This window comes from Penicillium nucicola (genome assembly GCF_028828085.1).
Source record: "Penicillium nucicola strain IBT 29836 chromosome Unknown utg000005l, whole genome shotgun sequence".
NCBI classification, from domain to species: Eukaryota; Fungi; Ascomycota; class Eurotiomycetes; order Eurotiales; family Aspergillaceae; genus Penicillium; species Penicillium nucicola.
In genome coordinates, this window is record NW_026643129.1 from 1,999,806 (window position 1) to 2,022,296 (window position 22,491).

At 49.9% G+C, this 22,491-nt stretch overlaps 10 protein-coding genes across 10 annotated transcripts; 6 read left to right on the forward strand and 4 right to left on the reverse strand.

Annotated features, from left to right (window-relative positions):
* Window positions 1-188: 188 nt before the first annotated feature.
* Window positions 189-2,551, forward strand: N7511_005819 (ARMH3 family protein; the record flags this gene model as incomplete). Its single annotated transcript, XM_057128196.1, has 8 exons — window positions 189-272; window positions 323-451; window positions 504-584; window positions 637-790; window positions 842-954; window positions 1,006-1,340; window positions 1,389-1,799; window positions 1,864-2,551. 8 exons carry the CDS (start codon window positions 189-191, stop codon window positions 2,549-2,551), a joined length of 1,995 nt encoding a protein of 664 aa, XP_056984713.1.
* A 463-nt stretch (window positions 2,552-3,014) lies between these two features.
* Window positions 3,015-4,323, reverse strand: N7511_005820 (uncharacterized protein; the record flags this gene model as incomplete). Its single annotated transcript, XM_057128197.1, has 4 exons — window positions 3,015-3,166; window positions 3,236-3,623; window positions 3,698-3,929; window positions 4,169-4,323. The coding sequence occupies 4 exons, from the start codon at window positions 4,321-4,323 to the stop codon at window positions 3,015-3,017; spliced, it is 927 nt and encodes a 308-aa protein (XP_056984714.1).
* A 617-nt stretch (window positions 4,324-4,940) lies between these two features.
* N7511_005821 (Cnl2/NKP2 family protein) lies at window positions 4,941-5,534 on the forward strand (the record flags this gene model as incomplete). Its single annotated transcript, XM_057128198.1, has 1 exon — window positions 4,941-5,534. One exon carries the CDS (start codon window positions 4,941-4,943, stop codon window positions 5,532-5,534), a length of 594 nt encoding a protein of 197 aa, XP_056984715.1.
* Window positions 5,535-6,257: 723 nt separating this feature from the next.
* On the forward strand, window positions 6,258-6,740 carry N7511_005822 (Ctf8 family protein; the record flags this gene model as incomplete). Its single annotated transcript, XM_057128199.1, has 1 exon — window positions 6,258-6,740. One exon carries the CDS (start codon window positions 6,258-6,260, stop codon window positions 6,738-6,740), a length of 483 nt encoding a protein of 160 aa, XP_056984716.1.
* A 1,097-nt stretch (window positions 6,741-7,837) lies between these two features.
* On the forward strand, window positions 7,838-8,288 carry N7511_005823 (Dabb family protein; the record flags this gene model as incomplete). Its single annotated transcript, XM_057128200.1, has 2 exons — window positions 7,838-7,939; window positions 8,076-8,288. The coding sequence occupies 2 exons, from the start codon at window positions 7,838-7,840 to the stop codon at window positions 8,286-8,288; spliced, it is 315 nt and encodes a 104-aa protein (XP_056984717.1).
* A 558-nt stretch (window positions 8,289-8,846) lies between these two features.
* Window positions 8,847-11,723, reverse strand: N7511_005824 (putative GTPase activating protein (Gyp5); the record flags this gene model as incomplete). Its single annotated transcript, XM_057128201.1, has 4 exons — window positions 8,847-8,909; window positions 8,970-9,911; window positions 9,966-11,618; window positions 11,685-11,723. 4 exons carry the CDS (start codon window positions 11,721-11,723, stop codon window positions 8,847-8,849), a joined length of 2,697 nt encoding a protein of 898 aa, XP_056984718.1.
* Window positions 11,724-12,176: 453 nt separating this feature from the next.
* N7511_005825 (Rab geranylgeranyltransferase BET4) lies at window positions 12,177-13,397 on the reverse strand (the record flags this gene model as incomplete). Its single annotated transcript, XM_057128202.1, has 4 exons — window positions 12,177-12,550; window positions 12,603-13,179; window positions 13,229-13,336; window positions 13,389-13,397. 4 exons carry the CDS (start codon window positions 13,395-13,397, stop codon window positions 12,177-12,179), a joined length of 1,068 nt encoding a protein of 355 aa, XP_056984719.1.
* A 1,027-nt stretch (window positions 13,398-14,424) lies between these two features.
* On the forward strand, window positions 14,425-16,428 carry N7511_005826 (WD40 repeat domain-containing protein; the record flags this gene model as incomplete). Its single annotated transcript, XM_057128203.1, has 2 exons — window positions 14,425-14,614; window positions 14,789-16,428. 2 exons carry the CDS (start codon window positions 14,425-14,427, stop codon window positions 16,426-16,428), a joined length of 1,830 nt encoding a protein of 609 aa, XP_056984720.1.
* Window positions 16,429-16,670: 242 nt separating this feature from the next.
* N7511_005827 (uncharacterized protein) lies at window positions 16,671-17,548 on the forward strand (the record flags this gene model as incomplete). The annotated part of the gene is made up of 3 exons (XM_057128204.1): window positions 16,671-16,680; window positions 16,936-17,179; window positions 17,296-17,548. The coding sequence occupies 3 exons, from the start codon at window positions 16,671-16,673 to the stop codon at window positions 17,546-17,548; spliced, it is 507 nt and encodes a 168-aa protein (XP_056984721.1).
* Window positions 17,549-17,778: 230 nt separating this feature from the next.
* On the reverse strand, window positions 17,779-20,318 carry N7511_005828 (WD40 repeat domain-containing protein; the record flags this gene model as incomplete). The annotated part of the gene is made up of 3 exons (XM_057128205.1): window positions 17,779-18,093; window positions 18,117-19,698; window positions 19,753-20,318. 3 exons carry the CDS (start codon window positions 20,316-20,318, stop codon window positions 17,779-17,781), a joined length of 2,463 nt encoding a protein of 820 aa, XP_056984722.1.
* Between the last annotated feature and the right edge of the window lie 2,173 nt (window positions 20,319-22,491).

Consider the following 22,491-nt stretch of genomic DNA (forward strand, 5'->3'; position numbering starts at 1 on the left):
CCCTCGTAAATGCCAAGTATCAAATGTAGAGAGGACATGTGGCTGGATCTGCTGACAAAGTGGCTGGTGCCCAAGACGGTTGCTCAATGAACTCCAAGGCCGTGAAGAGACCTCGACTCTGCAAATTAACCTCGTTTCTCCCGATGCTGGCGATCTAACTGCAGATCACCCGTGTTCCTGTTTCAACCATGGAAGCCTCCCCCTTGACCCTACAGAGTCGACCTGAGTCCTTCAAGCCTAAGATTGTGCAGCTCTATGAGAACCTCTTCAAAGTAAGAACTCCAGAACAGAGATTGAGTAGCAATTCTAACTCGGCCCTGAGAATCAGAATGGAGAGGACTCGGACCCTTCTGAAGGTTTCTGGAGGGAGTTCTTCTTGCTCCCCCCGGACCGCAATCAACTGCATGCCATTTTAGACCATTTGAGTCCAGATGACATATTAAGCTTACAGGCAAGCTGCTCTCATTTGAAATGAAGGGAAACACGACTAACTAAATAATTAGAATCAAACTCAGTTGTTATTCACTCGTGCTATCCGCGAGGCAGCTACAGGGGTTGCCCCTGGGAATTCTTATGCATTGGACGTGAGTGTTCATCATGATCTGTTTAAAGGAACGTTCTCACTCAATGATTTAGACCTTGACGATTTTCCTGACCAGTATTTTGGGCAAGAAATACACAAATCCTAGCTCAGATGTCATCAACGTTCTTGCAGGACTCGACGAAGTGGACCATGTCATCTCCAACTTTGTAGCCGTTTTAGATGGTATTATCCGCAATGGCAGCAACTGTGAGACTTTTCCCAATCAAGCATTCATACTTATAACTGACTATTTGCTAGTCGACGTGCGGCTCAAGGCTATCAGGACAGCCGTTGCAATGACCAGTGGGGCATATAAAACCAGCCTGGTGTCCTATCTCACGCACAGAGACCTTTTCCCATCCCTTATGAAGGTAGAAAAATACGAAAGCCTGATTCTGAAATTTTTCACTGACATCAATTAGTATGTCTCTGACTCTGATACTCCAATGCGAGTCTTCGATCCATTTCTCCTTTTGGGCTTGTTGGCAAATTACAACAAATTTGAGTTCCAAAATCCCTACCAGCTTCGACTTGATGACTTTGTCAACGAGTCGAGCATTGAAAAGATCGCCAAGGGCGTCGGTCTCGCCTGTGGTGGTCTACGTAACGGCTACATCGCTGTACAGGACGACATCCCAGAAGGCTGGAATTTGACTAATACATTGATATTCTTTGGATTGCGAGCCTTTGCACCCGGTGCCAGAGAAAAGGCTAATCCTCCTACCACGGAAGAAGCGAAAGCAATCTTTGCTGAGCTGTAAGTTCTCTTATCAAATCTTAACTTACGAGACTAACGTGATATCAGTCCTGCCCAAGAAGCAACAGTTCTGATGGCAACATACGACTTCACAAACGCCAACAAACTCTTTGGCTACCACCTTGTTCATACAAAGGCCGAGAAAAGCGAGGATGAATCGCCGTTCTCAAGCTTCCTTTCATTGACTTCATATCTGTTACAACATGCATATCGATCCCCTCGGGTCGGACATTACGCCGAGCTCACTCTATTCACTCTGCGCATATTAGTCGAGGATTCAACAATCTGCAAACACATCTGCAACGAAGATGGCAAACGAAAGGTCCGCATCTGCAGACAGAAACAGCCATACCTCCCTGTAGTCAGCGGAGACAGAGTCCTAGCGACAATCATATTCGACATCATGATCGACACAATCACTCACAACCTCCGCCGACGTCTAGATGTCAATCTCTACAGGTAAACCTTTTCCCACTATACCCTGCGCTGCATTTCAACAAAACAAAACTAACAAATACGAAAGCCACGCGATCGCAATAACCCTCCGCCTCCTAACCCACTTATCAAAGAACAAAATCAGACTAACATACCACTGGTCCGAACTCTGGCGCACCCTCCTCTCCCTAATGCGCTTCCTCACAACCTACGCGAGCGACCTAACAACCAACCCAAAGATCCAAACCCTAACATCCTCCTTGGCCGATCTCATCGCCTTCTGCGTCTCAGGCGGCGACACTTTCCTCCCAGACCCATCATCCTACGATGACCTCTTCTACAAGCTCGTCGAAACCGGTCCCATAATCTCGAAGTTCCGTGTCGCGTATGCTTTCACCGGTACAGCCTCCAAGGCTGCTGAACCGGGTGTTGAGCAAACCGTTGCCGCTATTGATACACTTCAATCTGTCTCGACCCATTTCTACACTCTGCTTTTCCATTCGGATGGCAGTGATGCAAATGCTGCTGCTGCTGCCGCCGCCGCGGCAAGCCCCAAACCCGATGAGCCGGCTTCTGTGCCTTTGCCTTCTATCCGAAAGAAGAACCTCAGTCCACGGGAAGTTCATCGTATTATCAAGCAGGGCTATGATACTTTGAGTATTCAGCCGCCTGAGGGATTAAGCAATTGGACTAGATGGCGCGAGGCCGAATGGAAAAGTGAGCTAAAGAAGGCGGCGAGGTGGGCTGTTGATGATGCCAGGCAGCTTGTTGCTTAGTTGGTCCTTGGGCTGTAGCCTTGTCGAATTTTGAGTTGTATGAGATTGGGAGTTGTGTCTGATTTCGAGATAGTTGAGCAAGGAATGGGTCTTGATTTTCGGGCTAGTGGTGGTGGTAGAGGCATCCTTGCAGCTTCTATTGAGATGTCTAGTTGAGCATACGTATATTGCCTTCTTTATTTTGAATGTTTCCTTCGTGCAGATATATCGTACTTTGCCAACTCCCCCTTTCACTTAATTGTTTGCTATCTACATCCTCCACCCCACGAGTATTAAACACTGAGACAAACAAAACGTAAGTTCCAAGCCTACGATCCTAGAATGAAAGACATCCACAATTCAACCAATTGATGAAAGAGCCAAAAATTCGAATGCTGGACACTAACTAATCAATTCAAACTGATATCAATCCGGGAAAAGTCGCGACATCACAATGAAACAAGAACATAAAAACGAGAACTGTTTAATGAGTCTCCTCCGCCGCAAAATACTGCGTAGTGAAATACTTCTCCGAATGTTTACTCAACCACATAGCAAGCTTAGAAATCTCCTCCCGCAGACGGTTAGTCGCCTGCATATCCATGTTTGTTTGAGCAATGAGTTCAGGCATGGTACCTACAGCAAGTAAACGAGGTTAGTAAACACCGCCCAATTAAGCGGAAAGCAAGGCAAGACGCGACTCACTAAACAACCGAATCAAATGCTCGGCACCGTAGACATCAACAGGGCCCTTATTAGCCAATTCTCCAGAAGCAGCCTCAAACTTCTTTCGTAGACCACGGTACTGCGCGCGCTCATGACGGTACAGAAGAATCTTGTCAAGACACTTGTCGAAATACTCTTGGAGCCCTGCAACGACTTCCTCCAGGACGTCCTGGTCAGCCGCCGAGCTGGTTCGCTTCGGCTGCTCTTCTTCGTACCAATCGTGTAGGATCTGGCGTACGGGGTTGTTAGATGGCAGGGAGACCACACATTGGTTCTTGGTTACTTGTTCCCAGTCATCGACTAGGAGGGACTTGAGGTTGTCTGGCATCAGGATGCGGACCGAGGGTCGCATGTGGAAGCTTTCTTCCTGAAGAAATTGTTAGTATGAATTAATCTAGCATGCTTGTCATCCGAGCTTTACTCAGTTGACTGGTTTCTTGCCTTTTCAATGTCATTTTCGCGAGCTCGCTTCGTGCCACGGCCCGGCACGGAGTTGCCGCGTTCTTCGCTGTCGCGTACAGAACTACGGTCGGAAGTGGCGCGCTTCTTTGCGGATGCCTTGGTGGTCTTTTGGCGAATTGATGCTTCAGCTTCGCGGCGTAGGTTGTTGGCTAGCTCGCGGTTGTCTTCTGTGTGCTTGCGGAGACGGTCTTCTAGGACCCAGTCATCCCATCTAGTCAATATCAGTATGATAATTCAGTGATGAAGTTTGCCACATAGATGGAGTTGTATCAAGAGACACGCTTCCTGTATATTGAGGCAGGGTGCTGTCCAGGAGATGGAGGGGTTATAGATCGAGGTCAAGGTCTCCCAGACATGGCGCATAGGGACGACTTGCGCAACAACCACGATAGCCACGACCATATCTGGGTAATCAAAGGAGAATCTGAGATGAGATAGAGTCAAACTTACGTGTTTTTCCATCCTTTGTAGTGGACTTGGTACTCAAAAGCGCTTTTCTTGTCGTTGGGATCCTTGTGGCGAACATCCAGGATTTTAGCATCATAGAGGATGTCATGATGAAAGCAGAGAACCTTCTCATCTTTGGAGTACATAGAAACAACCATGATGAATGAGAATGAAAGAAAATGGGGGACTTGAAGGTGCTGGCGATCTATGCGATGGTTCCTGAGCCCTCAGGTTGGACGTAAACGAACAACGAGCTTCTCGCCTTCTTGGAAAAGATTCAGGGCTATCGTGACAATATCACAGGAGAAGAAACAGAAAGTAACAATTCAACTGTTACTATGGCGATAATTTCCAAATGGGGTGTTTTAGACCTTGGAGTTGCGTGTGCAAAACGAGCACAGGTGCGATGACAATTGCAGAACAAGATGTGCAAATTGAGTCAATATGTAGCGCACAATTTGTGTCCTACCAGAGAACAGCTCAAGATTAGAGAGAGAAAAAGGATTAAGTGGGTGATAGCGAAGGGAATGAGGTCGATGTTCGAGAGGAGGAAAGGAAGAGGAAACACGCGGACCCCTTGAAGAAAAAGGCGGGAACGCTCAACTACGCGCCCATCGCAACTCTCTCTACGCTGACTGTCATTCACGCTTCATTGTTGAATCTATACCATTGACTTGATTTATTTGTATTGCTCATTGTGTGAAATCCTATTCGGGTCTGTGGTTCGCGTGTTTTCCCGGTGACACACTGCAGAAGATTGCATCCATCATTCATCATGGCACCAACAGAAGAATCAATCTTGAGCAACTTTCTGCTGTCACCAGCACCGTTGCCGACGGTGATGTCGCTCCAGAAGTTCACAGAACTCTTTCCAAAGCGCCTGCGCAATCACCCGCACATCAGGACTCTGTACCGGGAGCTCCAGCAAGTCCGCGAGCAGGACATGGATAGAGTCAATGAAAATATCGACACTGAGATGAAGCAGAGTGACAAGCAGAAAGCAGAGTTGCACAAAGCCTGCCTTGCCACCGGAGTGGAAGCCTCGAGTGATAATGAACAGCGCGAGGTCGACATGGATCTCCATCTGTTTGGTCAGACACAGACTGCCACACCGGAGGATTATCACTCTGTGGCTAGTTTGCTCACTGCAATGGAGACTGCCAGTGCCCATATTGAACAGGAGATTTCCGCCATTGACCGAGAGGCGGCGGGGATCTTGGCTCAGCTTAGTACGACTGTCGGGGATATGAGTGATCTCCGTTATGGCAAGTTGCAGGGTCCAACTGGAACTGCTGATGATATGGCCAATGAGGCTATCAAGGGCTTGCAGAATTTGGAGGACACTTGCTATAAGAATAGCATGTCTTGATCCATCATGGCTGATTGTCTCTGTCAAATGTTGAACAATTCCCCTCAAGGTGTGTGTATTTGATCAGGCAACTCCAAGACTCGGGCTGATTCATATACAGCATCTATCCAATCAAGCAATCATGACGCGGAGGCTTCAATCCCAAGTGTTTCTCACAAGCACTAGCACTCGCCACCCTCAGTTACTGTGGGGTTCTACAAATGCCCTATGTGTCAAGTCTAAGTTGAGCTTTGTTGCGAGAGCCAACGGAAAGACTCATCTCTGTCTATGCTGGATGAAATGATATTCCGCAACGTGAGTGTTGCGCGGCAGCGAGGGCAATTCGACCTTAGATTGCATCTCAATGCCCTCACCCAACGCTCTTGTCAATCCAATCTATGTTGCTCAATATCGGCTGGCTCCAATTCAATCTGATCGCCTCACTATGTTAGAACCCTGAATCCTTAGCTAGGCCTGTCTCGCATCGGCTCAATGCTCATGGACATTACAAATTGCACCAGGCAATTGATTTTTGAAAATCCAAAGCAGCCAATAGCATTACAATTGATCTACTCATTTCCGTACAAAAAACGATGTAAAACCGTGTTGAATAGCTCAGACTGTAAATCCCAAGTCTCGATACTGCGATAAGCCACCGGAGACGAAAACGCGAACCGACGCGTCTCACCACTTTAACTCTTCACTACTCTCACCCTCCAACTCAACCCTCCAACCTGAGCCAAAATGCCCTCCATTAAACTCCACCCTTCCTCAGGCTCATCAGTAACAAAGGCATCAAACCCTCAAGCCCCCCCGAACCCTCTCCCACCCCTCCTTCAAACCCCGACAGGCCTCGCCATTCTCGAACTTCAAGGCACAATCAACGTCCCAACGTCAAACAATGAAGATGAGATGACCGACGGCCCCAACTCTACCTCCATTTCTACAGACCCATCCTCCACCTTCGAAACCCCAATTGGAAAACTCATGTTCCCGGACTATTCGGTGCACAACCCAGACGACACAAAATGGATGAAGCGCGCATACCTTTATGTCGGCCGGTACCAGCGCATGACCGGGGAAGTGAAGAAACTTCCACGCCCGATTGCCGTGTTGCAGAGGCACCAGAGTGAGAGCAGTGGGAATGAGGAGGAATTGGAAGTTGTTGAGATTGTGCGGTATAAGATTTTCTTCAAGAGTCGGCCTGAGCCTGTTAATAATGTTTGAGGGCTGTGTGAGTTTATCGACCTTGGAATGGCGAAAGTCTATGGGGTACACAATGCGCCTGGAGCGGTCCCCGTGCTTGTTGTTGTCGAAACGACAGAGTCGGAACCCTTCGAACTGGAAGCACGACACTCTACGCCCTTCACAGCCACAAAATGACAATCCCCAACCGAAATATAATTCAAAATGGGGCCCCGAATATACCAGCTTCGACCATATCCACTGGTATATTGGCAATCCAATACAATCGGCCTCATACTGGATGCCTCATACTGGTCCACGCGTATGGGTTTCCGCGCCATAACATATCAAGACCCGGAAGCTAGATCTCTATATGTGGTCAGCCATATCGTGTCCAAGAGAGCTGCGATATTAGTTCTCACGGGTCCGATCTATGGTCAGCTGTCGGATGAGCATAAAAATGTACTGCGCTGCGCTTCAGATGACAGGCTCGTGGCATTGTCTGAGATCCATGAACATCTTTCTACCCATGGCGATGGGGTGAAACACATTGCTTCTCAAATTGCGGGCGACATGTATGCTGTTTGGAAGCAGGCTGTGGATAATGGTGCGCGGGCTATTGCTGAGCCGTGCCTTGTTGCTGTTGTTGGGTATGGGGTGATTTTGTCTGCAACTATCAGGGTGTCTCTCGCATGTCTCCTGGACGCTTGATGCAGATCCAGACTTGCTAGGGCCATTATTTATCAGATCTTCAGCAGAGAGTTGGAAGTATAAAATCCCGAAACAATTCCGCCCTCGGAGCTGACCTCATCCCGCCGGAGCGGAATCTCCCCGCTCTCTAGAAGCCTTCCGCTCTCCTTTCAGCTCAGCTTTTCCAATACACAGTCAATTGGGAAAAGAAAGAATCAGTCAAAGAATGGGCGGATCCGTAATCCAAAATCCCAGTCATATTCCCCCACATCCAACTCAACCCGAGAATATTTCCGAGCCGAGTAGAAAAACATCCCCTCCAATCCACGTAATTCCCCCGCCTTGAGCCGGCCTACTTAAAGCCCGCCATCCCCATACCCATGTCCATGTCCAGATCCATATCCCGCTTCATTCATACTCTCCCCACCCTCAATACCTCCCGATCAACCATGGCACCCATCGAGCGAATCACCCTCTTCAAGATCCCCAACGAGGCGGATCGGGATCGTGTCTTGGAGCAGTACAAGGTCCTCGCGAAGACCGCTACAAAGGTATGTAAACGGACAATCTCACCTAGACACCCCCGTCGACGCTCAATCGTCAGCCCTCATCTCTCATTTCCCTTCCCTCTCCGTGCTTGGAGCTCCGATACCAGCCGAACGGTTTACTAATCGCGTGGCCATCTAGGACGGCAAGCCATACATCCTAGCTGCTGCTGCCGGTGCTTCTTTCCCCGATCCAAGGAACAAGGGCTTCAATCTCTCTGTGAAGACGACGTTTGCGTCGATGGAGGATATGAAATACTATGATGCTGAGTGTGAGGCTCACAAGGCGCTGAAGGCTGTTGTTGGGCCGGTGAAGGAGGATGTTCTGACGAGCTTTTATGAGTCCGTCTTGTAAATGAATCAAGAATTGTCTGTTCCTCTTAATTTTCTATTATTTTGCTCGATGTGAATGGTTTGAGAGAAGTCAAGTTGGACAGGTGTGTTGTAGCAATAAGTCAGCAGTAGACAGACGCTGACCAAACATGGAGAAAAGGTAGGTGGTAAGTTAACTTGAAACTATCAGTTAATGTACACTGCATACATCGAGTATGCACCACCTTACCCAGCCCAGCCCTAATGGAATTGAGGTAAGGCATACAAAGACACTAAAGCAGACAGACACACATAGAAACAGGTCAAAAATGGCCTGCTGGGCTTAACAGAGAACAGGGAAGATGGGAATGGGAATGGTTCATAAAACAGCGGTTTGGACGCAAATCATCACATTGGCTCAAAACGAGAAGCAAAGTACGGAATGGGTAACAGGCAAAGGCAAGCAAAACGATCCGGCCCATACAGTAAGACGAGGTCAAATGGCGAGCGAGCGGGATCGCAGATCTTCCGTCGCATCGGCAATTGCAAATATACAGATCCGGCGACTATCCGGTGAGGAGGGGGAGATGAAAGGAAGGGATCAGTCGAGCGCGCGACGCAGGTCGCTCCATTTTTGGCGCAGGGTCTCGTGGTTTTCGGAGATCTGGGGATTTGATTAGTCGATTGCCTCGAGCAGTTCATGCGAAAAGGATCTGGGTCTTACCTCTGCCCACTTCATCTTCGTCGCTACCAACTCCTTCTCCATCTCGGACATGGACTCCTCCATAGCGCGGTTCTCGTTCTGGACTTCGATGTTGCGCTTCATGATACGTTCCATTTCCATCCGCAGCTTCTCCTCGACCTCCGCAGGCTGTTTATCGACTATGTTCTTGAGCTCCCCGACTTGTAGCTTCAAGGCATCCGTGAGGTCGCGCAGCTCCTCGTTCTCAACCTTGACATGCACCAGTTCCGAAGCTAGCTGCACATGTTCCTTGTCGGATGCTTCGGCGCGCTCCTCGAGGAGTCGGACACGGGCGCCTTGTGTGCTGACTGTGTGCCGGAGATGTTCAAGCTCGTGTTCACGTTCCTTCTCGGTGCGTGTCTTTTCTTCCCATTCAACTGTGTATGTGGCAAGCATCTGAGGTGTGAGTGGGATTGCGCAAGCATCTTGTACCAGGATGTCCGAGCGGTAAACTTCCTTGTCCGCAGCGCCGGAGCTGCCGAAGAAACCTGATTCCAGGATCGACGAGGTAGATGGTTGTTTGTCAATGTAGGCATCGAAGAGACGCTCTTTCAAGAATGTGGTGAGCACACTCATATCTTTCATCTCGAGAAGAGTCTCGACATTGCGCTTCATGATGGCAATACCGAACTTGAGAATTGTGCTCTCCAGTCCTTCTTCAAAGATCAAATCGTAAATGCGTAGGACTAGCTGCAGCGGGAATCGGTATGCGAAGAGGGTCAAGAACCATTGCGTGGCATACAGCTGGGGAGGTACTCCACGGCGCCGGAGGTGGCAGTAAAGGGCAGGCTCTAAGTCTTCCAGGAGTCTCTCAAATTGATACAGGCTACGGTGAAGTCCAGGCATATCCTGGATGAACATATCTCGAAGAGAATACTTGTTCATCAGCTTCACGAGCATCGCAAAGGCATCAACCTCGTCCATCTGTATATCATGTCAGCCAACGATCTCCACGGAGCCTAGATCAAGGAAACTCACGTTAAACAACAAGGGCATGGCAATGAAGTTCATGCCTTGCGCGTAGCCAACACCTTCATCATACAATGCGTAGGCTTTGCACAGCCCAAAGAGACCTTCCTGACTACCCTGCGAAACGAAGTATTTGGCATAGCTTGTGCGAGCACCCAGATCCCGTCGAATAACCTTCTCCAGCTTCTGCAAGGCAACAACGTCACTCTTGGCTTTCTTCGCTCGCTCGGCCTCGCTGGCAGCCTGGTCCTTGGCTAGTTTATCAGGGTCCGCTTCGTGAGATGGACTAGGAGCAGCACTGCTCGACCGAGACCCAGACTCCGAGCGAACGGATGAGCGTGAGGAAGTGGTTTCAGCGCCTGTTAATGTCCGTCCATCCTTATCGTGTGTCGTTCCCCGTGCCACCAGCTCTCGGTAAACATCCTCCAATTCGGCTGTCTGGCAATCTGCCAGGATCTGCCAAATCACTCCTCGAATTGTTTGCGGAATACCACGCTTGATGGCCGCGTTTAGTTCTTCGGAGCTGGCTAGCGCCTGGGGTCCGTTGTTCACGAGCTGTTGCCACATCTCCCAATCGACCGGCGTGGAAGCGTCCGACACAGACCCAGTGCGAGGGTGGAGTGTTGTTGCTGATAGAGGCTCTTCTGGGGCGCCGATGAGGCCGTCTTCTCCTTCCTCGCGGATGATTGGGGGACTGGCTCCAGCGTGGCTGATACTGCCTGATCGCAGGCTCGTCTCGTCAACTTCAGGCACATGGTTCTCTTCGCGCAAGCGAAGCATCTTGAATTGATCCTTCAAGCTGTTCCGTCTCGGCTTCTTGGAGCCGACGCTCGACACGTCGTCGCCGCCTTCTAGGTTGCTTGCGAGGGTCGATACTGAGGTCGCAGTGTTTCGTCGGCTGGCGGCCGATGGAGGCGATTTGACATCCTTTGGTACGCTCGAGCTTCGGGAGAACCATGCGAATGGACCGCTCGGCTTGCGGGTAGGGGGTGGTGGCGGTGCGGGAGGAGGGTTCTTGTTGACTGGAGGTGCTCCCCAGGGCAGCGAGGGAAGACTTCCTGACAAGCCCATCAAGCCAGAGCTCGAGGCGGTGTCATCCTTTGGAGGTACTGGAGGCGAGTCCATATTGTCTCCTGAGGTTGGCCCCTTCTCTGTCAGGTCGTCGTCCTTGCCGTTCATCAAGTTGATTTCGTCTAGCGACGATGCGGTTGAAAGTCGGTGGGATGTGAGAAGAGGTGACTTCTGGGGAGCCACATCAACGTGTTCCTCTTGCTTGTTTACCTCTCCAATCTCCTCTGTCTGAGTAACCTCGGATCCTTGCTCCGGCATGTCGATATCGTTGGTCTCATCTGTCACGGTGTTTGCATCGTCGTTGGTTTCATTGCCATCAGTTGCGTCGTCCGTCTTCTTCCCCTTTCTCTTGTTCTTCTTCTTATTCTTCTTCTTTTCGTTCTTTCCCTCCTCGCCACTCTGGTCGACCACCTCGGTCTCTTTTTCGTCGCTCAGCTCAGAAGGCAGCGGAGGTTTCTCCGCCGTCTCCGGAGACGTTATTGTACCGATTGGTGGACTGTCGGTCAAGGATCGCGTGGAGGTGGACTTGGGGATGTCGACACTCAGGTTCTCCTGGATTTGGGCGGTTTCGAGGGCGTTGTCGAACGACTCCTATAAGAATGGGAGTTAAGCTCATGCCAAGGTAACTGAGGATGCTCGTCGTCATGGTTCTCTCACCCCTTCGTATTCAGTTGGACTGTGGTGGTTGGCAGACATCTCGGATGTAGCTCGCTCGCTCTCTCTTCTCTCTTTCGAGAAGGTGGCCTCACAATCAGAAGATGTAACCCATAGGATTGAAACTGAAGCCCAACTCGCTACTGTAGATCAGAGGTGTGTGTAAAAGGAATGAGGAGAAAGTGGAGGGAATTCGAGTTGTCAGTTTCAAATGAATTCGAGGCCAAGTACACAAATGCTGATTGGCGCCCGAGAAATGCGGAGCTGTCGATCGGACGTTGGAATGCGCCTGCATACATTTACCACATTCACTTGGATTATTTGGGGGATTGGCGCTCAATCGAATTACACGATGTTATGTCTTATCTAGTAATGCTGAGAAAATTCTTGTATGCATAGGTGGCTCAATCTAATAAAAGGGGTCAAGGGAGCATCCTCAATACACCTCTATAGCTCCTTCATACCCCCTAGGACTTCATGGCACTATGAACAGACTTAGGACGCTTGTAGGCCCTTTTCAAAATCAAGCCATCGTTCGCGTCGCAATGGGTCCAACGTCTTCACTTCGGAGAGCCAGCTCAGAATTTGATCCCTGTTTGGTTGTGATAGGATACCCTCCACCTTGGAGGCAAGAAGTGTGCAGTCGATCAAGGCCTGGTAGATGTATTTGCAGTCTTCAGCCCCATCCAACATCTCCTGAAGCTCTTCAATCTCGTTTCTGATATACTCCAGTCGGTCGGAGGCACTCAGGTTGGGAGCCATGGTGCGTTCAGCCATCTCCGGGTCAAAGACACTCATGAGATTCTGATGGTAAAACCAAAGCGACTGGTCATAAGGATCGATAAACGCCTGGTGGATCAGTGATAGCTCTATAACTTCATTAGCCTCCCCATCCTGCATTCTGGTATTCGATCGACCAACCATCATCTAGCATCTTTCTCCGATCGTCATTGCTGGCGCCTTGCTCATCCAGAAGCCCCTGGATAAGCTTGGTTCGGTAATGCCACGCGGAAAAGTTGGAAAGATTTGCGCCGATCATCTTCTTCGCATACTCAAATTCCTTCTGAGTCATACTATTTGCTTCTTCAGCAGTGCCAAGCTGTTTCAGGGTCTCAACCACGAAGCGTCTATACCCCCACCCGTGGAAATTTCGACTGTCCAAGGTCAACATCTTGCCCACAAGGCCGAGCTCTTCCTGCCAGATTTGCCGGGCTTCGGGCAGAGGTAGTAAACGGCTTGCCTCGTCTAGTAGCCAAAGACGGTAGTTCCAGATCCAGTAGCATTTGGGAAAGCTGCGGAGGAGGGGCAGCAGGAATAGTAAATCATTCTTGATCAACTGTGTGATTGAATCGGCAGCCTCTTCTGCTTCTCCTGCTTGGGAAAATTGGTTCTGCAGAACCTTTCGGCGATAGTTCCAGGCTGTATAATATTCTGGATTGCTGGACAGTAGCTCAGAGATCTTCTGCAATGTGTCGATTGTGTATTCTTGCTCCGCTACCTGATCTTGTCAGTCTCGCTTGCCTTTCAGAATTTCAATGAACAGATACCCTTTTGGAGACCAAGCGCTCAAGATCTTGGTACTTTGCTATCTTCTCCTGCTCTTGTTGTCGTGCTTCGGGTGATTTCTCAACGGGTTTGTACCGCGGGACACCATGCTAGGATCATCAGCCCTTTTCCAATACATTTATTTTGGGTCTTTCAACGCACACTAGGCATTTTAAACACAGTTCAAGTTTGGTAACAGGAAATGGGCAAAGGTATGGAGTTGCGAGGTTCGTCCCATCTATGCCGCAGAGCGAATCATGTGCTGCCTGAGGCGAAACTAATCCAAGCTTATATAATCTCACGGCTTGTCCACGTGACCGGGTGGTCTCTTTCTACTTTTGTACTTCAACTCCTTCATCGCCAGTCTTCTTTTTATTGTGCCTTGGGAGAGGTCTTCTCTTACACTCCTTTCCTAGCTTGAGATCTGTACTAGTCCAGTCCATCAATATCTATCCAAATTATGGTGGATTCGTCATGTCGATCCTTCCGGGAAGCCTCTCCAGGCACTCACACTAATCCATTGACTTCACGTTCTCGATCTGGATCCTCGAGAGACAGCGGGTCGATCAGGCTAACCGAATTTGCCACGCTAAATTTGCCATTCTTTGAAACAAATACATCCTCATTGTTGACCAAGAAAGAAGCCCCAGCCATTGTCATACCTACTCCTCGCTTCAAGGAAAACCGAGTATTGTATTCCGAGAGAGGACGTGGCAGAGTCAGATGTGCTTCAAGTACAGCGGCAGTACGAAGTCCCTTTGGAGGCTCAATCTCGCCAGATAGATTCATCCCAAAACGTGACTATGTCTGTTCTAGTTCAGAAGCATTTCACGTGGCCAAATATCCGCTTCGTCTTTCGCCTCGAGAGAAATATCTACGAAGGTGCCCACCTGGAAGTGATCCGTTTTTGTCATCAAGTACACGCAGACTTTCAACTGTTCCTGGACCGCAGCAACCAACTCAATTGCAGCAAGCTCCACATCAACGGCCCCATCTTGTGAATGAATTTGCATTTCCAAGAGGTAACATCCCAGATGAGACCTTGAGACAAGTCAGTAACGGTGCAGTTTGGAATGTCGGTGGAGCATCTGCAGTTCTTGGGGGCCCTCTTTCCACTGCTCCTGGCGATACATCAATCACTACGGGCCATAGACCAACTGCACCAAACTATGTGGCCAGATTTCTACCTAAAAGGCCGATGTGTGAGGAAGAGGAAAAGCATGAGTCAAGGCTTGCGCTTGCATTGGATATTGACCCAGCCACCAGATTGCTTCGCACTTTCCTACCTTGTCTCGAGGCTCAACCAAGTCCAGCATCTCCACATTACGAACGGCTCTCTCCGTTTGTTTGGAAGGACAGTGCATGGAAGAAAGTGGAAAGGCAACATTGTAAGTGCTGCACTTACAGGTTCTATCCCCAAACTCCCTTCACTGTGGCATATATTACTGCTTAATAGGAACATTTATAACACGAGACCCCATACCTGGGAATAGGATAAGCGAGACTCACAGGTTAAAGAAAATACTAATGACAGACAAAACTGACTATGCAACTGATCACAGGGCCTACAGTCCTTGACAAAAAAGAGCTTGTTCCACCAAAGCCCTTCCGCATACTGGATGCTCCGTTTCTTCGAGATGACTTCTATTGCAGCACACTGGCATACTCTTTCACTTCCGGCATCCTGGCAGTAGGCCTTGGACATCGGGTCTTTCTTTGGTCCGAGGGCCGAGAGATGGATAATCCGCCCTTCCGACCCCTGCACCGCTCAAACTATGTAACCTCTTTGTCTTTTTCGTCCGATATTGGTGGAAGAAGCATCCTTGCGGTAGCTCGTCGATCTGGCCAAATTTCGTTGTGGAGCACTTTTGAGGCGGATGTTCGATTCGAGATCAGCCACCCTAATAGCATTTCATGTGTGGCATTCAAGCAAAGGACATTTCGAAGAAACTCAGAGCGATCCACCCAGAGGAAAGTTGAAACCGAAGGGCTAGCCGCTGGTGATGACTTTGGTAATGTTTGGTACTACTCGGTAGAGTGGCCTGACACCAAGGATCGAGAAGAATGGAACTGGAATGGATCCATGACTTTGCTTGCCAAAATCTGTGCTCATACGCAGCAGATCTGTGGACTTGCCTGGTCACCAGATGATAAATACCTCGCCACTGGCGGCAATGACAATGCCTGTCTCTTGTTTGAAATGAGCGAGATTGTCCCAGTACAGCCTTTGGACACAGACTTACCCACGACACCGCCTGATTCGCCGACTCAGTTCAGCCTGGGTGCCTTCCCTTATCTTGCCCTGGGTACAGCAACGAGACGACTGTTCCATAGACGAACTGCTCTCGATCACTTTCTCCCATCATGGGTCCAACCTCCCCCTATCAAGCCTCCGGCCAAACCTCCACTCTTGAGCAACGCCGGAACACTGATATCTGGAAATGGACGAACCATTTTGGTCCCTTTCAATCGCCAAAAGCATCGACTAATGCATTCCGCGGCCGTCAAAGCAATTGCATTTGCACCATGGCAGCCATCTCTTCTCGCCACCGGAGGAGGTACAAATGATCGCGCCATCCACTTCTATCACACCCGTAGCGGAGCGTGTCTAGCGACCATCAATGTATTTGCCCAAGTTACCAGTTTGATCTGGAGTCAAACCCGACGTGAGATCGCTGCTACGTTTGGCTACTCCCAACCCGATCACCCGTTCCGAATCGCTGTCTTTGCCTGGCCCAGTTGCGCACAGGTAGCTGTCATTCCATGGGGCCCTTATGGAGCCAGTTGGAATGGACCTGATCCACCTCCCAACATCGATTGTGGACGAGCTCTGTGGGCAGTGCAATACCCAGGAAGACTTCATTCTCCACTGGATTTCCCCTATGGCAGACAAAACAGCTGTTCTTCCTCGCGGTCGCCTTCATTGAGTCGGTCACGATCTCCGACCCGAAGTCGAGGTCGCCGACGCAGATTTGAGCCCCGGGTAGTGAGCCCGAAGGAGAAAGAGGGTGGAATCTGGTGCACGCGAACCATGGAAGAGGGATGTATCATTGTGGCCTCTAGTGATCAAACCGTCAAGTTTCACGAGGTCTGGACCGGAAGCAAGATCCGCACTGGCTCTGCTTGTGGCCCTTTTGGGGGCAGTGATATCCTTGAGGGTATGGAGGGTATTGAGAAGTCTGGTGGGGAAGTCATTCGCTAGTCCTTCTATTTCTCTTGTTGGGCAACGCTATCATTAGTAGTCTTTATAATTACTGGGTTTGCGGCATAGAATAGGTTCTATGAGATAGCCGTTTATACGTTAGTGAAATGAATTTCTTTGTTCTTTCACCCATATGGGTTGGATCGCTCTCAGCGTTGCCGGAGTCCATTTCTGTTGACTAGATACTATGGAGTATCCGATTGTTCCATGATAGATCGGTGCATCTCTAATCGAACGAAGAAATGTACAGCAGTAAACATATCAGCCCAGCTCATCCACACCACATTCCAAATATCTCTCCCCTACATTAGCGTCCTCGCAAAGATCGCAGATCGCACTCCACCTATCGAGCTCCGAACTATTCCACTGAATTCCCACTCAATTCCCACTCTCCGATCCAACCCCTAATCCCTCCTCAACCTCAATTCTACCCTTGATTCTCTCCGTTATTTTCCCAACAATGCACCTCTCAACCCTCCCCCCTCACCCTCCTCGCCCTCCTCCCAGCCCTATCAACTGCAAGCCAAGCCGACCCAACCCTGGGCTCCACCCTGAACGTAACCGTCATCGGCGCGCGCCACAACCGCTCCACGCTAGAATGCTGGGCTCTGCAGCCTGGGTTTGAGACCTCGGCCCAGGCGGGCACGACGGGCTCGTCCGTTCTGGATATGGGTGTTGCGAACGGTAATGCTTCTTTTACCGCCATTCCGGCGGAGTTTGATGGTGGCAGACATAATGCGCCTGCTTTGCAGTGAGTTTTGTTCTTTCTTTCTTCTCTCTCGGTATTGGACTGGATATGCCTACATGCGTGGTTGGGTTCAGAGTACAGTAGAATGGACGAAGAATGTCGCTAATCCCTGTTGGTAGGTGGGTTGTTTTCCTGTCGGGCTTGGCCCATATCACTCTGCCCAACTCGACTGCGGAGGCTTGGATTGAGGGCGGCAAGAATGGTGCTATTCTCGCGCTTGATACGGCTGATGTCAGTGCCTTGGGTCACTATACAAAGTATCCATCCAAGGAGCGGACGGTTGCGGTACAGGTTCCTCTTGCGGAGGATGGAGTTCCTAGTCATCGAGTGTTGCATGGAGGAGCTTGTCAGGGAGATGAGTTACTGGACTAAGGTCACAGGATGATATTCAAGACGATAGATTGAATAGACGTTGTGGATAGAGACGCAGAGGCGCTCAGGAGACGCATAGATATCAAAAAAAAACAGTGGATAGTAGATAAAACAAGAAAGGAAATAGAAATGCAGACCACACGAGGTCGGATGCATCGATAAAAAAATTGAATATGTTCTTTTGAAGACCGTTACCCTTCCATCTCTAAATTCGTACAGTGAAGACACGCTTATTTCTTGCCACCCTTGCTCTTCTTGCCGGATGTCTTGCTCTTCTTGGGCGGCGGGGCGACTTGTGCGCCGTCGTCAGACTCATCGTCTTCCGTATCGGCGATGAAGTCAACCATTGAGCCATCGCTGTCGATCTCGTCATCATCATCGTCCTCGTTCTCCTCGAGAGACTCTTCGGCATCGGAGGAGCCGACGGACTCGGCGGCCTCAATGTCCAAAATAGGCTCTTCATCGTCGTCCTCGTCATCACTGCCATCCTCCTCATCCTCGGAGTCATCCATGCCGTTCATAATGGACTCGTCCTCATCGTATACCTGGTCGCGTATTGACTTTGTGCGGGGGTCTTGGCTTCGGTCTCGCTGTCCTCGAGGTCATCCTGGCCCTCGACATAGATGACGTTGTCCTCATCCTCGCTATCCATACCCTCATCTCCGCCACGGATCGCCTGACGCAGGCCCAATTGGGCATCGAGCATGTCAAGCTTACCCTTGAGGAGAAGCAGGGAGGGCAGGCTCGAGGAGCGCTGGTCCATAACCTTATAAAGAGTGGCCATGCGCTTCAGCAGATCGGGGTGACCGGCTAGGGCACCGCCGTGGGCGACGCAGGTCCACTGCACCCACACGAGAAGGTGACCGTAGCGACCGGGCCGAGAGGCGAGGCGCTCAGCGAGCTTCTGGAGCAGATTTGCGGCGAGAGAGGAGTCGAGACGCTGGATGGTAGTGCGGATGATAGTGGTGTCACTGGTGTGGAAGCAAGACTCGAGCATACCAGCATCGTTGGTCTTGAGCGACTGAGTGAGAACGGTTGCGAGCGAAACACCAGTGGGAATCTGTTGCACGGCAGCCTTGGGCTTGCCAGGAACCAGTGAGCCCATCAGGACATCATCTTCAAGCTCAGCCTCGACGTCGACTTCTTGGCCGGAGTTAGCGCGAAGAAGTTCTCCAAATGATGGCTCGGCGCCTTCCTCTTCTTCCTCTTCCTCGGATTCGGATGCGTTCTGCATCTCAACATCCTCAGCTGCCGCAGACTGCTTGGCGGGCTTTGTCTTCTTCTCAGTAGAATCCTTGGACTTTTTCTTGTCCTCATCGTCAGAGTCCTCCTCGCTGCCAGACTCGGAGTCGGCATCTTGCTGGGTGTCCTCCATCTCCACGTCGTTATCGACCAGGTTGCCTTGTTCCACGACCATGCGGGTTTCATCAACACGGCTCTCGCCAGAGTTCTTGGCACCATTTGTGCTGACAGAGGAAAGCGCTGGGCTGGACTTGGTCTTCACCACAGTCTTGGTTCCGTTGAAGGCGATCTCCTCGGTGTTCTCATCGATGAACTTGACGCGCTCAAAAACGGGAACAACACCACCCTCTGCGTATGCAACAACAACGACAGGACCCTGGAACGAGATGGAAACAACTGGTACACAGGCGCTTGAAGATGCGTTGTGGGTGATCTTCAGAGCAGCATTTGCCTTTTGGGTCATCTGCTTGCGGCTAGCCTTGGCGCTGGCGGCGGGCGCATTCTGGGGTTGGGCGAAAGGCTTTGAGAAAAATTCAATAGTGCCATCCTCGGTGATGGCAGCAAGAATTTGCTTCTCCGGGGTGGCATTGCCGGCTGTGTGCAGAGAAATGGATGAAACTTCCTGCTCGGCGACAAGGTTCCGAACAAGCTTTTGAGTGGTGGCGTCAAAGACGTTGATGAAGCGGTCACCGTCGGAGGCGAGGAAAGAACCTTCACCGGCAGACTCTGTAGAGGACGAGACAATGCTGTGGATAGGGTTGCGCATGGCGGGGAACTGGACCGGGGGCTCGTCGGCGTTTTCGGCATCTATTAAGTATGGAGCCTGGGATGCGCAGATAAGAGGGAGGTTCGAGGGAACAGGGCGGGAGAGAGCAGAGAAGACAGAGGATGCGGGGAGGTGAATCGCCCTAGCACATTATTAGTTCAGAGTTCCAAATAGTTCACGGAGGATGCGATCGTACTTGATGCTTTGTCCAGTGCGCAGGTCCCACTGGACGAGCTTGTTGTCACCGCCGATACTCCATGCCTCTTGGCCAGGTCGGTCGGCTGTGAACTTGAAATCCTTGATTCCCTTCTCGTGCGCGCCGGTCAGAGTCCCGACAATCTTGTCCTCAGCGGGCGAGTACATGCGAATGTCCGAGGTGCTTGTACCGAATGCGACCACGATATCACCCTGGTCCAGGCCATCGATAGCTCCGTTGACGTCGGAGCCACGCTTCCGCTTCTTCTTCGACTGATCACGACCCTTGCCAGAGCCACCGTAGTATCCCCAATCCAGAGAGGTGATTGTTTCCTTCGGCCCTAAAGCATGCTCACATTGGAGACGTCCGGTGTTTGTGTCGTGAATTCGGATGTGCTGCGCATCGAGACCTTGAATGACGGACGCAAACAGGGCCAATTGATACTCCGATGGAGAGAAAGCAGCTCGCAAGATCGAAGACTTGCTTCCAGCTTGCATCAGACCGCCTGCTGGCGATGCGGCGGCCGAGGCGACCTTGCTCGACGGGCGAGACGTTTTCTTTCCCATCTTGGCGATAGTCTTTTTTTACCTCGGGGATGAGGCTTGGTTAGATTTATTCAATGAACCTAGTCCAAAGAGAGACAGTATATTCCCAAGATGACCGTCTTTTTCTCCCCTAAAGAAAACAGTTGGGGTTGAGGTTGGTTGCGCAGTTGATGCCGACAAGGAAAAAAAAATGTTCGGGTGGAGACTGGAGACGCTAGTCCTAACATGGCCTAGGCAGCATCGACATATACTCCTTAGTCAGAACTCGAGGCTCAACTCGGAAAAGTAGCAAAGTCGGGTTATATGGTTTTGTGCTGCTATAATTGTGGTGGGATATTTGTTGGTGATGGAACGCAGTTGTGACAAAGAGTCTGTCTGTTCACCACCAATGCCGTGTCTTTCGGGGCTGTGTGAGCCAACCCACTCGCAGGAACAAGAAGCAAACGGGCGTGGAGTTAGTTGGGACAAGATAGACAAGATAGGGTTTGATGTTTATTGACCGTTATCGGTGAGGAGGTTGTGTCTCACACCTGTCGAATCTATTTTGGTTGAATATATTCTATCCCTGTGCAATGCTCTAGACATTATCGTCGACAGACCCTTACATGAGTTGGGATCACCGTCAACTGATGTTCCCCAGTGGAGTATAGTACACAGTATGGTACCAGTAGCAGTGTAAGTTAGCTTTCGCTGGAATGTACGTGGATGAGGAGAGATTTCAGAGCAATATTGATGATCTCTATATCCGTGGATTGGCTCGTATATCTCCACTAGGACATCTAAGTTATCCAGCAACCGTGAAACTTTCCACCATGAAGCATTTTATGCATTCTAAATTGCTTAATGAATACCTTGCCAATAGTCGACCTTACTTGCTAGGATAATCACTTGATCATGAACCACTGTTGCTCTCAGGTTGCACAACATATTTCGTACACTCAACATAAGCCTAGAATGTGTAAGGAATCACATCAGAAAATGATTTGACAGAGCAATAGGAGTGCAACCGAGAATGGAGCCTGGTTGCAATTAATAGGAAGTCAGATACGTGGGACGACTGGGCAGACTTCAAACAAGCCTGAGCCATTTAAAAGTCATCAGGCACTAAGAAACCACCCTTATAGCAGGGTGAAACATCATTGGGCGACTATTCGACGCCAAAGATATCAAGGTCGAAACGCGCGAATCATGTGATAGGGGTGCCTCTGCCTAATGTGTAAGGGTCCAGGTGCAGCATATCTTAGTGGCAGTCCAAAAGGTAAAGAGCCGATTGGAATGCCCTATATCCCCCGAAGTATATTGATATAGTGTACAGCAGCTGAACCCTGTACACTACATCCTAGATATTGACTGCTGTGAATACAGAACAGTGAATACTGGATAGGTGTACTCAGGTCACGTGGAGTGATGACGTCGGACTCGATTGATCACCGGAATTGGCCAGAACCCTAGGGTTATGAGTCATCCATGATCCATGGACTTGGGGCATCAAAACGCTGAACTGCAAAAAGAAAAAAGAAACACCAGGGAAGCCCAAACTTCCCAACTGTAGAACGCTAGGTTCTTTTGAAATACTGACACCGAACAACCAAGCACAAATCTGGGTATAGTAAGGGAAAGAAAAGAAAAGAAGAAAACCCGGTCCAATCAGGGGGGGAGAACAGAACCAATCAACAAGGGGGAAAGGTAGGAGAATCCGGACTAGTGTGGCTGGTGGAACTGGCACGACAAGAGCAAGGCGGCCGTTTGTACTTAAGGATTCTTCCCCCGAGCATTTTTCTGCTTCCTGGTTCTCCTATTTTTATTCTCCTCTGACCGCCCCCCCCCCTTTTTCCTCAAACATAACAAACGCGTCTTCGCGTCACCCCTATTTTTTTTTTTTTTTTTTTTTTTACCAAAAAACCTCTCTATTATTTTATTACCCCATAATTATTTTCATCGGCCTCAGGCAACACTTTACTTTCGAGTCACGTGATCTCATACATACCGCCTTCTTGGCAGTATAAATTCCTCTCTGATCGCATTCTCCACTCTTTCTACTTCCCGCCTCTTAGCTCCATATCCAATCACGGTGATTCCAGCTCGACACATTTGATCATCTTATCATCTTGTGACGCGCTCGAGGTCAAAGTGTGAGAGCGCATTCGGTTGGTCACTCGTTTTCCAAACAACGCGACTCTCACCTCGTCCAACC